General features: G+C 39.8%; 1 protein-coding gene across 1 annotated transcript in view; it reads left to right on the top strand.

Annotated features, from left to right (window-relative positions):
* The window catches only part of LOC116696925 (fibroblast growth factor receptor-like 1), a 69,472-nt gene that overhangs the window by 17,382 nt on the left and 37,232 nt on the right, over positions 1 to 14,858 (top strand). The window contains exon 3 of the mRNA XM_032528187.1: positions 11,099 to 11,371. Within this exon, the coding sequence (XP_032384078.1) occupies positions 11,099 to 11,371 (273 nt within the window). The remainder of the gene's footprint in view (positions 1 to 11,098; positions 11,372 to 14,858) is intronic.

The following is a 14,858-nucleotide window of genomic DNA, read 5'->3' as shown; positions in this document are numbered from 1 at the left end:
TCATCCGATCAACTTCAAATTTGGTCTGTGCCATCATAAGACGGTAAAGATGAAAAGTCATTAAAAAGAAAAAACTTTTTGTCATAGGGCATGGCCGTAGCGGGGCAGCCATTTTGTGCATTTTGCTATTGAAACAGGAAGTGGGTGTAACTTGAGTGTCCAATTGGCTCAAAAAAGTCATAGCGCCCCCTAGTGACAACAGGATGTAGGACTAAAAGTCAAGGTGCTATACTTTAACGAACTCCTCCTAGAGATTTCATCCGATGAAGATGAAAAGTTATTAAAAGAAAATCTTTTCCTCAAAGGGTGTGGGCGTGGCAGGCCATTTTGAGCATTTATCAATGAACAAAGAATTTATGGTAACTTTAGTGTACATCGTCCAATTTCTCATGGTTAACAAGATTCCAGGCCTGAGGACATTTTTAGGTCAAAATGTACTTTTGGTTGTAGCGCTGGCAACAGGAAATCAGCCTTATATGACAAACATCATCCAATTTACATGAAACTTATAATGTGTGGTCTACATGTGATACTGAGCCACCCCCTGTACTTTAACCTTGCCGACTTATGCCATTAATGCCATTTATGCCAATTAATTGAATTGAATTGTGAGTAAGAGCAGAAATCTAGCACGTTTGGGCCCTGTTCTCTAAAAGCATTGTCGTAAGTCTAATGGTCAGTATGCTTCTCCCCCTTCACATTTTTAATGTCAAAATTAGGTGGACTGCAACAGTTTTTGTTGCTTTACTGAAAACATGCCCACTTTATGCAGCGATTGGCCAAGTATGCAAAAGTTACAAAGTACTACTTTATTTTCAGCATAATCTGGCCTTGAGTCTTACCAAATGGAATGGAAAATGGGCTCTCAGTTTTACTGTTACAGTAACAGAACTATTAATTTAGCCTCCATAAAGGCAGAGGCTCACCCTCACTTGCCATGAAACAGAGCCTAGACTCCTTCTCTTTTAATGGCGTGCACATGATGTTAGATTGCAGGTTCAATACCATGCTTGCTGAAATTTTTTTTAGCGTGGAACAGAGCTGTATATGAAGCACTGTTTTTCAAAGGTTAAAGGTCACATCTTTGATGTTAGTGTAAGACGTCAGTAGAATTTTTGCTTTTTCATCTGGGAATTTCCCTTCTTCCTTTAGCAGTTAATTTCCTTTTAAGACTTTGGGAGACATTAAGGTGTCCATGAACATGGGGCAATTTAAAAAAATAAATAAATAAAAGCACCAACAAAAACACACACACAAAGGCATGCACCGACACACGCACACACACGCACGCACACACACACACACACACACACACACACACACACAAACAGTAGCCTAAAATGAGACAGTGACCTGAGCTCAACAAGTGGATGAGGATGAGGATGTGTGTGTGTGTGTGTGTGTGTGTGTGTGTGTGTGTGTGTGTGTGTGGTGTGTGTGTGGGTGGTGTGTGTGTGTGTGTGTGTGTGTGTATGTGTGTGTGTGTGTGTGTGTGTGTGTGTGTGCGTGTGTGCGTGAGGGTGTGTGCGCGCACGTGTGTGCATGTGCATGCTTGGAATGTCTTAATCCCCACCCAGTGAAGCGGAAAAAGGAGGTAGAGCAAAATATGCATACTGAATTGAGTGTGTGTGTGTGTGTGTTGGTTCAGGTTTTTCTTTTAAAATAGAAAAAGTAAATTATTTTTGTTTTTGTTTGGTGAAAGTATTTATTTAAATTTGCCATATAAATACTATATTTCATTATTCTATTACTATTTCATAAACTTGCCAAACATCTATTATCATTTACATGGCTACATTTTAAATTTGAGGCAGTTCTTACTATGCATGAAATATAATAATGTAATTGAAACTGCTTTTGTATTTGTATTTTATTTGCTTGATGACTTCAGAACACAAGCAAATTACCTTAAAATAAAGAGTAAAGAAAAAACACAAAAGTGTCCATTGTTTTAGCCTTCCAGGGACACCTAATTACGGTAAATTCTACCCTTTTTTATCTTATCTGCAATTGCAACTGACAAGAAGTCAAATCTACCTATCAAGATGTTTATAAATCCAGTCTCTCTCTCTCTCTCTCTCTCTCTCTCTCTCTCTCTCTCTCTCTTTCTCTTTCTTACCGTCGTACTCTGTCGCCTTCTTTATGTCGTTGTTCATATATGTGTCAATATGAAAGTCTCCCTTACAGTAAATATTCACCTCTTTATCATTAAAGTGGACCACAGCAGTTGTGTGTGTGTGTGTGTGTGTGTGTGTGTGTGTGTGTTCACTGCTGTTAATGAGTAACAGTGTCTGACTCCAAAATGCTGATAAAAGTCAGGTCGAGGACATTGGCTTGCTTCACACACACGCACACATACGCACACATACGCACACAAACAATCACACACATTCAAGAGTGTTAACTATTTCTTATCATGCGCCAACTATGTCTTGCCTTATCTGTAAGGCACGAGGCACTCTGCAGACACACAAACATACACTGACACACAGACTCAGAGTATACTGCACCATACAAATAGATGTATTTACGGTGGCTATTTTGTTAAGATCAATAAAGCTAAATGTAGCTGTTTACCACAAACTGTGTGTTTAATTGGACTTTGGGTCAGAGGGCCATTGCTTGCTGTTGCGTCTACTGCTGGGGACTGCAACCTGATATTGACAGAATAAGTAAATTGACCCTGACCTCAGATCACTCATATGCAACCACAACACCTGCCACTACTGCACGGTTAGGGAGAGACGTTGCAGTCACCGGTGAAGGTTGGCTAGTGTGAAGCTGTCCGCATGTCTACATTTTCTCTTATAAAACCTTAAATGCAAAACTTGTATCTGCTCTACCAAACAGAATTGATCATAACATTTTAACAGCTTCCTCATGTAATTTGTCTGATATTTTAAATCTTAAGCATAATAATAATGATAATAATAATAAAAAAAGGTGTTTTTTTTGTTTCTTTTAAACTATTTCTAAAATCTCTGTAATGCTAAAGCACCATCAATGTTGCTGTCTAAAAACCTGCAGACCCCTTGATTCTACAGTTTATCATATGTGACTGACAGATTTATTGAAAGAAATATACACATTTTTTACTTGAGAAATATTTAATGCTTAAACATTGGTGATTCAGGATGAAGGTAAGCTGAGTATACTGCCATGCCCCTTGGTAACTGGCTCTGAATCAGAGCATCTGCTTCCTGTCTGTCTCAGGTCTTATTTTGCCCTAAAATGTAACCCAGTCCCCAGCCCCCATACACTGACCAGCCAGACATGCACACACAAATATACACACTGAACTGGAACAGTACTTGTAGCCTTTGACCTACTTGTAGCCCAAAACTGGCCTGCTTACCCCTTTTTTTCTCCATTCTCTTTCTTTCCCTTCCTATTTTTGCCGTTGGTTAACCACCTATAAGGTGATGTTCTTGATTTCCCTCGGTGCTTCAATCTCTGTTTTTTCTAGTTATGATTTATTATTTGAACAAAGTGGCACTGAAAGCTTGCAAAATGATTCTGTATTGTGTTATATATAAAATTAATATATTAATATTAATTAATATAAAATTTCTATATATGGCTGATGCGAGAGTTGAGATACAAAAAGTGTATTAATAACTATCCGTAATGTAAAACAAACCTCATCAAGTCACATGGAGGTTGTGGAGACAGTCTGTTATCGCAGGAGACAGGTGTGGCGTTTTAATATGCTTCCTGACAAACTGTGTAAAATCCAATTAACATTTCGTCTCTGCCCATGAAAGACAGACATAACAGAGAAAACATCCTTTTGTGTCTTCGTTTTTGAGCAACTACCGGATCAGTTTTCACTAAGTCGTGACTGTTGATAATGGACAGTCATTCCTTTTGAGGATGTTTCTAGCTCTGTCAATCTGATGTTGTTTTTTTGTCTTACAGGATCTAAACGTTCAATCTGTTATGGTTTTTATCCAAGGTACTCATTAAAATGTCATTTTCTTGTCCAGTCTTCAGTTTACCTGTAAATCCTCAAATATTAACAGGTAGTTTGTGAGGATTATTCCCTCCCTTTTTATCCCTTCATGACTCTCTTCTTCATTTTTTTCCCTTACTGTACACTTCCCTTGATCTGTATTTATGCAATGGGCCCAAGTTGTTATTGCCCACACAAGTGCATACTGTGCATTATGTGGTTTCTGTAAAGCCCTTTATAATCTTTGAAAGAATGTTTTGTATTCAAACTGCCCTCAGGTTCTTGGTGGTTGCAGAACTTTATGTCCTCCGTCTCCTCAAAAGCCTCGTTCCCACTTTTCTCATGTTCTAGTATCCTCCGTTTTGCTTTAATTGACTTTAATTGGGGTTCATGTTACAGTTGACAGTTTTTATGAATATGTCTTTTGAAACCAAACTAAAGACATTTGCATTTAAACATTATAAAAACAATGTTTCTGTGTGAAAGAGCCTTGGTCTTGGTGCAACAAACAGGAGGCAAGATTAACAAGGCAGATGTATTATAAGGGGATTAGTATTAAACATTTGTCACTCATTTGTTTTTCATGAGTCATAAGCAAGGCTATTTTAATGCTATCAGACCATATAATTAAACAAATTAAAAAGATTATTATAATATATGACACAAAAATACATCTTCATTTCAAAGTGTTATATTAACACTTCATACTTTTAATTAGAATGCATAGGGGCGTTAGCCACAAGCTAGCTGTTGGTTGCAGCACCTCTCGGTAGATGTTTTAATAGCAAATGTCTTTTCCCACAGTTGAAAACATAAGACGAGAAGTTAAAGTTAAGATTGTTCCCATAATTTCCTTTTCCCGGAGTTAGTTAAATTAATCGTCGTCATACATCTTTTCTCCTGTATTCATTTGGTTCGGGTGTGTCATTAAAATGATTCAGTCATTTTTTAGCCCTCAGCTGAGCAAATATCAATGCTCTTGCCAAGTATAAACCCAGTAGGAAAAGGTCTGTTGTAGATCTTGCACCTTACCCCGCCAGTTTCTGAACATTAACATATGTATTAAAATGTATTGAATCTGTATTTGTGTGAGGTGTTATAGAAATAACACCTCACACAAATGAGGTTAAGGGAAATCCTTAAATCTCCTCCAAGGGAGGTTAGTACCAGTTGAGGAAAGTTTTTCCTCCAGTAAAAAGGAGACAGGTGCAGCACCCAGAGAAGAAAGGTGAAACAATATTATTTAGTGGAAATTAGCAGAGAGAAAAAGAGATGGAAAAGACAGACGAAGATAAAGAGAATAAATGTAAAAAAGTAAGACCAAGAGAACATATCCCATTACCAGGAAAAGTGCGGAATTATCAGGCCGTTAAATATCTGATTAAGACAAATGGAAAAAAAGATTTATAGTAGGTTTTACACACTTCCATGCCGCTGCTGCTGCTGGTGTGTGTGTGTGTGTGTGTGTGTGTGTGTGTGTGTGTGTGTGTGTGGGGTGTGTGTGTGTGTGTGTATGCGCGCGTGCGCTTTCAGAAAGCCAATAGTGTGAGTTGCTCAGGGGATCGGTTGCTGCACCAACCATCAGCAGATTCCTCAGTTTTTCTGGCCACGTGTGTTTTCTTTTGTGTGTGCGTGTGAGACAAGTGTAAGCCTGGGTTGGTGTGTGTGTGTGTGTGTTGTGTGTGTGTGAGTGTGTGTGGGAGAGTGTGATGTGTCCTTCAATGATGACGAATATCCTCCCCAGCCTCGGGCCTGTGTTAACTGTCAGGACAGACTAACAAGCAGCAGTTGACCTATTGTTGGGTGGAATGTGAGGGTCAGAACAGGAAAGTGGATGTGTGTGAAGACAACTTAATGTGTATCCACTCTGCCTGTTGCCTCGGGCCAGAGAAAGGCCTGAGGGTGTGTGGTGTGTGTGTGTGTGTGTGTGTGTGTGTGTGTGTGTGTGTGTGTGTGAACAACAGAAAGAGAAGGAAAGACAATCAGTGAGATGCCAGAAAGAAATCTGACAGTGTAAGTAGTAAGAAGAAGTAAGAAAACATTACACATTAACCTGGATCAGGTTGTGTGGCGTCATGCAACAAGAAATCCCACTGGTCATCATCGTTTTAGAGACTATTGATATGATAACAGGATTCAGGCTTGTAAAGAGAAGTTAGATACAAAAAAATAACTGCAGGGGATTTCAGGGTTTAACTCAAAGTTTAGCATAAATAGCCAACGGGTATTTGAGCAATTTGAGTTGTGCGCAAACAAATTCTCATTGAAACACATTGTGGAAGGATAAACCTTTTGCCTGTATTATTAACTCTGAGCTTATTTAAAGTACAAGAGAAAGTTACTTTATAACTGCTTTGACAAAAAGGATGACCTCTTAAGGATCCAATTTACTTTAAGCGCTCCAGTCTTTCGAGAAACATCATAGCTCAGCGCGCGCACACGCACACACGCACACACATACACCTCTACCTTGCGCAGTACATCAACGCTGTGTCCCACTGTTAAGTGCTCTTCATCAAAAGCATTCCTCAGCTCTCCCCTCTCGCTCCAGTCTCACTTCCCCGCCAACAACAACGTTGTGTTGGACTCTGCAGACCCATCTGACTCTAAGACCAGTGAAACATTAAGGCATTAAAAATTGAACTCTCAATCCAAAACCAAAACATAAAGGTCCCAGGTGTCACACGCTGCCAAAGTATGCAACACAAAAAATGACTTAATTAGCAGGTATTTGTTCTTCACTGAATAATGACAATGACAAAGTATTTGAATGCTGAAACAATTTTCTACTTTCCTTTCATGGCAAATAATGGAGAGAAGATATTTATATTTCTCCTTCTAATGCAAAATACGTTAAAAATCCTACTTTGTCAGCCAGGTATTATGACATTGGTTATTTTTCATCTAAGAAAATTTCACTCATGGAAATGTCTGTGAAAAGCATAAGTGAGTCTGATTTAAACAAACAGCACTGTGCTCAGGCATTAGCTGGCAATGGCCGCTACTTTTTACAGAAGTATGTAGATCAGGGATCCAAAGAAAACATACTAAAGCTACGTTTATGCTTAACTTTACTGTGTTATATCCGCTAATGTTAGCGTGTGAAAATACAAAAGTTTACTAGTAGTACTTGTTGGTCGGAGCAAGAAAAACTGTCTGAACTTGAGTGTGACGAATAGTACCAGAACTGATGTCTGTTGATTAATCTAGATGAGGCAGAGCCAGACAATTGTAAGGGAAAGAAAGTGTGAAAGTGAATTTGCGTCAAAATCGTATCACTTATTGGAGTTGTAACTCAGTCAAATCTTAACAAACGGTACACATATTTGTAGATACTTACACTTCCCAGGTCATTATCTTCTTGAATGGAACTTAAGCATGCAGTTGTTTTTGAAGTACCCAGTAAAAGAACAGAATGTATGAACTGATTTTTTTGCTCTGATTTATTTGCCCTTACAGCTCCCATCTATGCAGAGGTTGGCCAGCTTTGAGCTGGGAGATTCTGCCTCTGTGGGAGTAGTGTGTGTCTGACTTGGGCTAAGTTTTCCTTTCATTAGGCTACAGAACACCAGATGCATGCCTAACCTACACTCCCTGCATATAAGGGGATGAAACGGAGGGTGTGCATGATGCATGTTTGTGTGTAGGTGCTTTAGAATGTCGTTGGAGTGCCAGTTGCAGGCAAGGATGCACCGTAAAAACCCACATGAACTAAACAGACCAACGTTTTAAAGGAATGCAAAAGTATTTTCTTCCCCCACACACATACTGTACACAGATACACAAATACATGGGCATCCTAAACAGCATAAACAGTCAAAGATGTACTAGCACAAAGAGATAAAGACTGTAAGTAGCAAATATACAGTACATTCTGCAGCACATAAATGTAAAAAAAATGACCCACACATGTGCAAAGACACACACACACACACACACACACACACACACACACACACTGACCCTGTGTTTCACAAAAGAGAAGAATAGATTTTTTAGTCGCTTCAGTTTCACCCCTAGAGACAGATTTAAAAAGACTTCACTTCAGTCATGGTCTGTGGATGAGGGGGAGGAGAAGGAGGAGGAGGGAGAGGAAAAGAAGCTGCTGGTCTGTTTTCCCTTCATTGGGATGAGAGGGAGGAGAGGAAGAAAAGGGGGAGGTATATGTAGGAGAGGTTAACTGCAGAAAGTTTAGAGGTTCAGTTAGAGGTCCTGCTCCTGTGATCCTCTGGGGAAGAAACTGGGGAAGTTATGTGTGTGCAGATCCGAAAAAGGCAGGAGACCAGTAAATCACACAGCAGAGAAGGAAGAAATACTGCATTGAACAAAGAGGATGGTGTGAATGAGTGTGATGAAAGAGAAAGCAGGGAGTAAGAGAGCAAAACAGAGAGAGGGGAACAAATCAGGGACTGGAGGGGGTAGTAATGGGAACCAAGGGGTAAAGGGCAAGAAAAAGAGAGGTAGCAGGGGAGCAGTAAGAGTTCAGAGGAATGAGCAACATTATAGAGAAAGGGTATATAGAGAAAGGAAGGAATCTGTAGAAAATGTGAAAGTGAGACAAAAAGACAAGAGAAAGAAAGAAACAGGAGTTAAAGAAAAGAAGAGATTGGCTTATAAAGGGAGATACAGTGTGTAAAAAAGGAAGAAGGCTAAAAAGAGCAAGGGAATGAGAAAAGAAAATAATGTAGGTAGGGAGTAGGTAAAGGAGGAAGTGTGAGCTGTCGGGCCCCTGATGAGAAAGCCATACAGCTGAACGAACACATTCCCCGACCAGGAACGAGGAGAGAGGAGGAGAGACTCCTGTGAATTCCTCTGTGTGACTAATGTCTTTTTCACACATTTCACCTCCATCCATCCATCATTGTGTCCACCTCCTGCTCTCCTGTTAAAGCAACATCCCGCCGTGACAGCAAATGCTAGAAGACTACAGTAACTGTTCTCCTTTTTTTATAATCCGCTTCATGTATTTGACTCTACTTCACCTTGATCCTTGTTTAGATTTGCTGACACTGACACTGGCCAATGATGTGAAGTCTTTTTTCTTTAACTTTTCTGAAGTCTGAAGGCAAGCCAAAAAAGTAAAAATACATAAATGTAAATGCAACTTATTTATATGGAAGAGAAAACAAAGACCTAAATTGATAAGATCTACTTGTTAAGTAGATTTAAACATCCGTCACATTTACAGACCAACTTCCAAGTGCAACTTTGACCTACTGTTCCTACTTCTTATGAGGTATCATTTATGACATCTTAGTTGCACTCATTTTTCGTTCTACCTCCACATTAAGTGTTTTAAATAAGATGGACAAACTGTAACTGCTTGTGTACAAGCTGTCTCATCATCTCATCACTTGTGTCATGTTTCTAGATCTCAATTTTCCTTTGGTGATTGAAATATTATAACCTCAAATCTTTATATTTGAAGTTGATATGTTTCTAATCTTTTTCAGACCATATGTATTCTTCTGGATAAGCCTCTATAAGGCACATTCTTAAAATCAAATCACCCTTTGTCCTTCCTTTAAATCTTTCCCAAACCACAGGATATGACCTGAAGTGTGTTGTTTTATGATGGTCTTTCCATACAACAGCCTTTTGTAGTCTTTTAGGACACTTTGTTTGCATCATGGTGGCCTGTTGTGTGTTTTAGTGCTATATTTGGAGGGTATTGTTTTAAGCCAGAAGGAGTGATGAGAAGAGACAGTATGCTGAACCTTTCTAGCTCCCACACTCCTTCTTCCAGCTCTCTATCTTCCTGTTTGTCTTTCTTTGTACTACTCACTACTTTGTACATTTCAGCCATATTTCATTCCCTTTCTCTTCTCAGACTTACTGACTTAAATTCAATTCTCCCTCATTCTCTTACTTTCCTCCCTTATTCTCTTCTTGCCTTACTTCCTTCCATTCTTCCTCTCTCTCCTCCTCCTCTCTGTTTGTTCTCTCCATCACTCCCACTTCTCCCCACAATTTCCTCCCACCTTTCCCAGTCAATCAGCCTGCTCCTTCACCTCCCTCTGTTTTTCTAGTGTGCAGTTTCACAGTAGACCGGCTACTGAGCGGTCAAGGTCACGCCTGATTTTTTTTTTTTTGTCTCGACGTGACATCTCAGTTGATATTAGCTTGGCTTTGTGTTTGCTCCCTGGGGACTTTATTGTTGTCTGTGTTGAAATGTCAGTGTTTAGCTTGGCCATTATACACTTCTTAAAGGTTAAAGGATAATTCCTGTGTGTTAAATGCCATACTTGGAGGTTTCTTTGGTTCTAAGAATAGTGGTGAAAATGAGAGGTGTGTGATTCCGAACATGGAAATGAAGAATAGGCATTTAGGAGCCGTCATCCTAACCTTGATCCTAGAACTGTTGACTCACCTACTTCTCTCAAAATGACTCCATCCCTCAACACAACTGTAACTGTGTGGATATAGTTGTCCAGTCTTAGGGAAACAGCACATTTTGCACAGTACATTAATCTGGTTTTTGGCAGGTCCATGTTAACCCTTCATGCGGTTTCAATGATAAGTCTGAACATTGAACATACTACAGTAAATGTAACCTGAGAGCTGAAATAAGTTGTCAATTAATCGATTAGTAGATCAACAGCAAAAGGGCAACAAATTTGATTGTCAGCTAATCATTGCAGTCATTTTTCATGCAAACACTGTGGGAAATATATGCCAATCATTCTCTGGTTGCAGCTTCTTCAAATTGTAGATTTTCTGCTTTTCTTTGTCTAATAATATTGTGAAATAAACATTTTGGGGGTTTTGGACTGTTGTACAGAGGAGGGGGGCAGTATTTTTTAAAGTTGTCCCTCTAGGCATAGTTTTGTTTGCTGGTTGTGCATTCAAACAGCCTAGACACTAATTAGATTACAATATACTCAAGGTTTTCCTAGTTCAAACAACTGGATGTTGCAAATGTTGCTGCTGCAAACAAAAATCAACCATTTTCTGTAGCAAATGGGTTTCATAGGCAAGTTATCTAAACCTGTAGTCAAGTAATCTGGTTGTTTACACTTTCTGTAATCTGATTTATTAAAATCTGTGTAACTAGTCTCAAGAAGGTCTGAAGAGACAGTGAAATATCACGTTGTTTAACAGTGTTTCATAATCTGAATAACTCCTTTTCCTTTCCCCACCTTTAAGGTCCACCCAGGGTATTAGAGCGGGTGGCCCACCGGCAAAGCATCCATCTGGGTCGCACCATGAAGCTGCCCTGCCCCGTGGAGAGTGACCCCCCACCGCTCATCATGTGGACCAAAGATGGTCGCAACATCCACAGTGGCTGGACGCGGTTCAGGGTTTTACAGCAAGCTCTGCGTATCAAAGAGGTGGAGACTGAAGATGCAGGGACATACATCTGTAAGGCTACCAATGGGTTTGGCAGCGTGAACATCAACTACACACTCATCGTTATAGGTAAGTTTGTAAAAACAATGTTAACTGTGACACGGGACACCAATACTAACCTTAGGATTAAATTGAGTACCTGTACTGAACACACTTTTACAGACTTGACATGTTACTTACGAACTATCCAGGTGAGCTACCTAGGCACCCAACAGTTTGATAGTTAATGAATTCTAACATTAGACCAATTACCAACATGTCTGTAATGGTTTTCTTCTTACAGATGTAGTAATATCGACATTATTATAGATGTTAATGTTGCTTAAACTACATTAATGAAACAACCCTGAAAGTACATTGGCTATTTGTTTTTTGTTTTTTTTTAAAGTACAAGATTTTGCTTGTTTATTCCTCTTATTCTCTCTTGCTTTCTTTCCATGAATTTAGGTCTGCATTTAGTCTACTGTATTCAAATCTTCTCTTCTTCATTACACATGATTTTTAATTCTTTCATTTTTTTCATGTTTTTTTGCTTTGCTTGACCTTTCTGTGTGAGATTTTGGATATAGTTAGCCAGGTTAGGTTGGTGGGGTCATTATACAGTAACCAAGCCTGTTTAGTACTCCAGACAATGGAGCACTGCGTGTGCTTATGTTTGAGTGTGTGTGTTCAAGTGTGTGTGTTGGAGTGTTACATTGTGTGTGTCTGTGACCACAATTGTTTTACTTGTGTGTTCCTGTATGATTATGAATGAAGCATTTGTTAAAGAAGACGCTTTTGTTTGTGTAGGACATTGCGTCAGTGTAGTATGAAATGTCAAGTCTGTGTGTGTGTGTGTGTGTGTGTGTGTTTAAAATTTGATGTTTCCACAAAAGACACATTGTTGTCTTGTCTTCACTTTGCATCCACAAAGCTGAGTCAGTTGTCAGTATGTCTGCTTGTGTTTATGTCCATGAGTTTGTCTCAGTTTGAGGTGGCTGTAGTCTGTGACCTTGTGGACTCTGACAACCTTCCTGCTCAAATACAGGTGTGTTTCTTTCTATACTGGGACTCAAATAGCTGCTTCCCTCAACTCCTATTCATGTAACCAAAATATCTGGAGGGAAGACAGTGTGTCAGTGCACATTTACACATGCAAGTCGGTTTGTGCTGCAGTGTCTCCACACCCCTCTGTGTGTGCATCATTCAATGTGATTGTCTACATGCCATCCTGTACTTGCTGTGTGTGTGTGTGTGTGTGTGTGTGTGTGTGTGTGTGTGTGTGTGTGTGTGTGTGTGTGTGTGTATCAGGTTGCAGCGTTCCAGAGAGTTTGACTAGAGCATCTTTCTCTGCCCACCGTCGGCACTTCAAAGATAGCCTCAAGTAAAATGCTCCAATACGGATATTACCAGCCAATATTTTCTGTATTTTAAATGTTGTGAACAACATTCTAGTATTGAAGTGGGAAGCACTGAATTACGTAAGGGATTACCATTAAAGTTGAGGGCTAATCCTCTTTATATGAGCTTGCGCTCTATCAGCTCAGCTACCCAGGTACCCAACAGTTTGATAGTTAATGATTTCTGACATTAGACCAATTAACAACAATTAACAACAAGTCTATATTGGTTTTCTTCTTACAGATGTAGCAATATCTACATTATTATAGTTGTTATTTTTGCTTAAACTACATTAATGAAACCACCCTGAAAGTACATTATCTGTTTCTGTTAATTGTGCATTGCAATGGTACTTGCACAAATACATGTTTTGTTTTAGTGGGTACACTAAATAAGCATATTGGCAGTAAATGATGTGCTTTATTGTCCAGTAATATTGGTATGTGATCCAAATCTGTATCGGTCTTGACCTGAACTTCAAAGGCGAGCTGGCATACAGAGGGCAGCATAATGGGGGGGTGGGGGGGTGGCAGCAGCTGTCGCTGAGGTCATCCAGGCAGACAGCTGCTGCCTCCCCCTCTCTCTCCCTCTCTCTCCCTCCCTCACACTCATTCACCGTCCCTTTCATTCACTTTCATATATGCTGAACTGAACTTGATGGCCAACATACATGAGGAGTCCTTAAACTCGACAGTTCCATGAAAACTGGGACAACTCTACCTGCTGAGGAAGATTGTCTGATTATGATCCACAGTCTTCACCACACTGCGAACACATAGACAGTGATGTGACATTATGCTACTATGTTTCCAAGGCCACTTAAAAGTCTTTTAAAGTCAATATAAAATTGCTTAGGGAAACATTTTCAGCAAATTTAAGTGGTTAAAGGTGCTAGGTAGGATTGTGAAGATCCAGGATTTAGCCATAAAATTTGAACATCAACAACTTCTCAGTCCCACCCCCCCTTTCTGCTAAGCCCCTCCCCCCACAAGAGAGAATGAATGCGTGTGCCTGAGCAGTGATTGACACACAGATACCCAGCCAGATTTATTTCTAAATTACATTCTCCATGTAGCACTACTGGAATATGGGGTCAGTTTCAGCAAATATGACAGAAATTAAGTTTTAGAAAACTTTAGAGCTTTTATTTTGACATTGACTGACAAATTGTGGTTAAAAATGCCCTCAGAAAACTGAATTGATTAGAAATATTTTATTAAGACAATCTCCTAAAACCTTTACATCTCATCACGTTAGTTTCCAAGCAGACTGGGAATTTGCCACCAACAAGTTCACATGCTCCACAAAAATAAGAGACTACATCACTACATTGTTGCAGATTACACAAAAGGTACCCAGAGATACTTTGTGCTCCCCAGGTTAAACTTCAAAGATGACCCGTCCCTGTAATCCAAGTGAGGAATCATGCCACATCATCTCCTCAGAGAGGCAGTTAGCATGGATAGTGGTGCTAGGTTTTGTTTTCTGTTGCTCTGTTCAGTGTGTCTCTCTGCTGCTTTGCCTCCTCCCATCTCTCCTCCTCCCTGCTTTCATGTCCTCTCCTCTCCTGTGTGGTCCTGCGGTAATTATTCTATGAGCGCTCCGCTTCACAGTAATGAGCCCACACCTGCGTCTTATTGTCTTTCCCTCTCAATTTCTAACCCAAAGTATATTTAACACCTTTTCCTTATTAACACTCAATCTCGGCCCTCATTCCTCCTTCCTTAGTCGGCCGGCTCATATTTCTCTGACCGCGTTTTTTAATTTGTATCAATATTGAAACAGTTTCTCATTTTCCCCGGACTTAAGGGCATTTAATTACCGTAAAACATCCACTGTACCGCTGCCCAGTGGTTGGAAGTGATAGAGAGGCGGTTTTGTGATGGCAGGCTTTTGTTGGCGGGGGAAATTAGAATAGTCCTTAAATGTTTGTTCTTTCATTGTGTGTTGGTTGGCAGATGTTTGCAAGACTAAATTGTGTGTGTGTGTGTGTGTGTACGTGCTTGTTTATCTGAGGGGTTGTGTATGTATGCGTTGGTGTGCACAGATTTATGGGACCACCAGTAAAGTGAAACTGGAAAAGATTTTTTTTTTTTGCTCAACAAACCTCAATGTCCTTCAAAAATCGGAACGCAAGGAGAGCTCTCATTTCTTCCTCCCACTCTCTCTCTTGATC

Source organism: Etheostoma spectabile, chromosome 10 (assembly GCF_008692095.1).
Source record: "Etheostoma spectabile isolate EspeVRDwgs_2016 chromosome 10, UIUC_Espe_1.0, whole genome shotgun sequence".
Lineage (NCBI taxonomy): Eukaryota > Metazoa > Chordata > Actinopteri > Perciformes > Percidae > Etheostoma > Etheostoma spectabile.
This window is presented reverse-complemented; position numbering and strand designations above follow the sequence as displayed.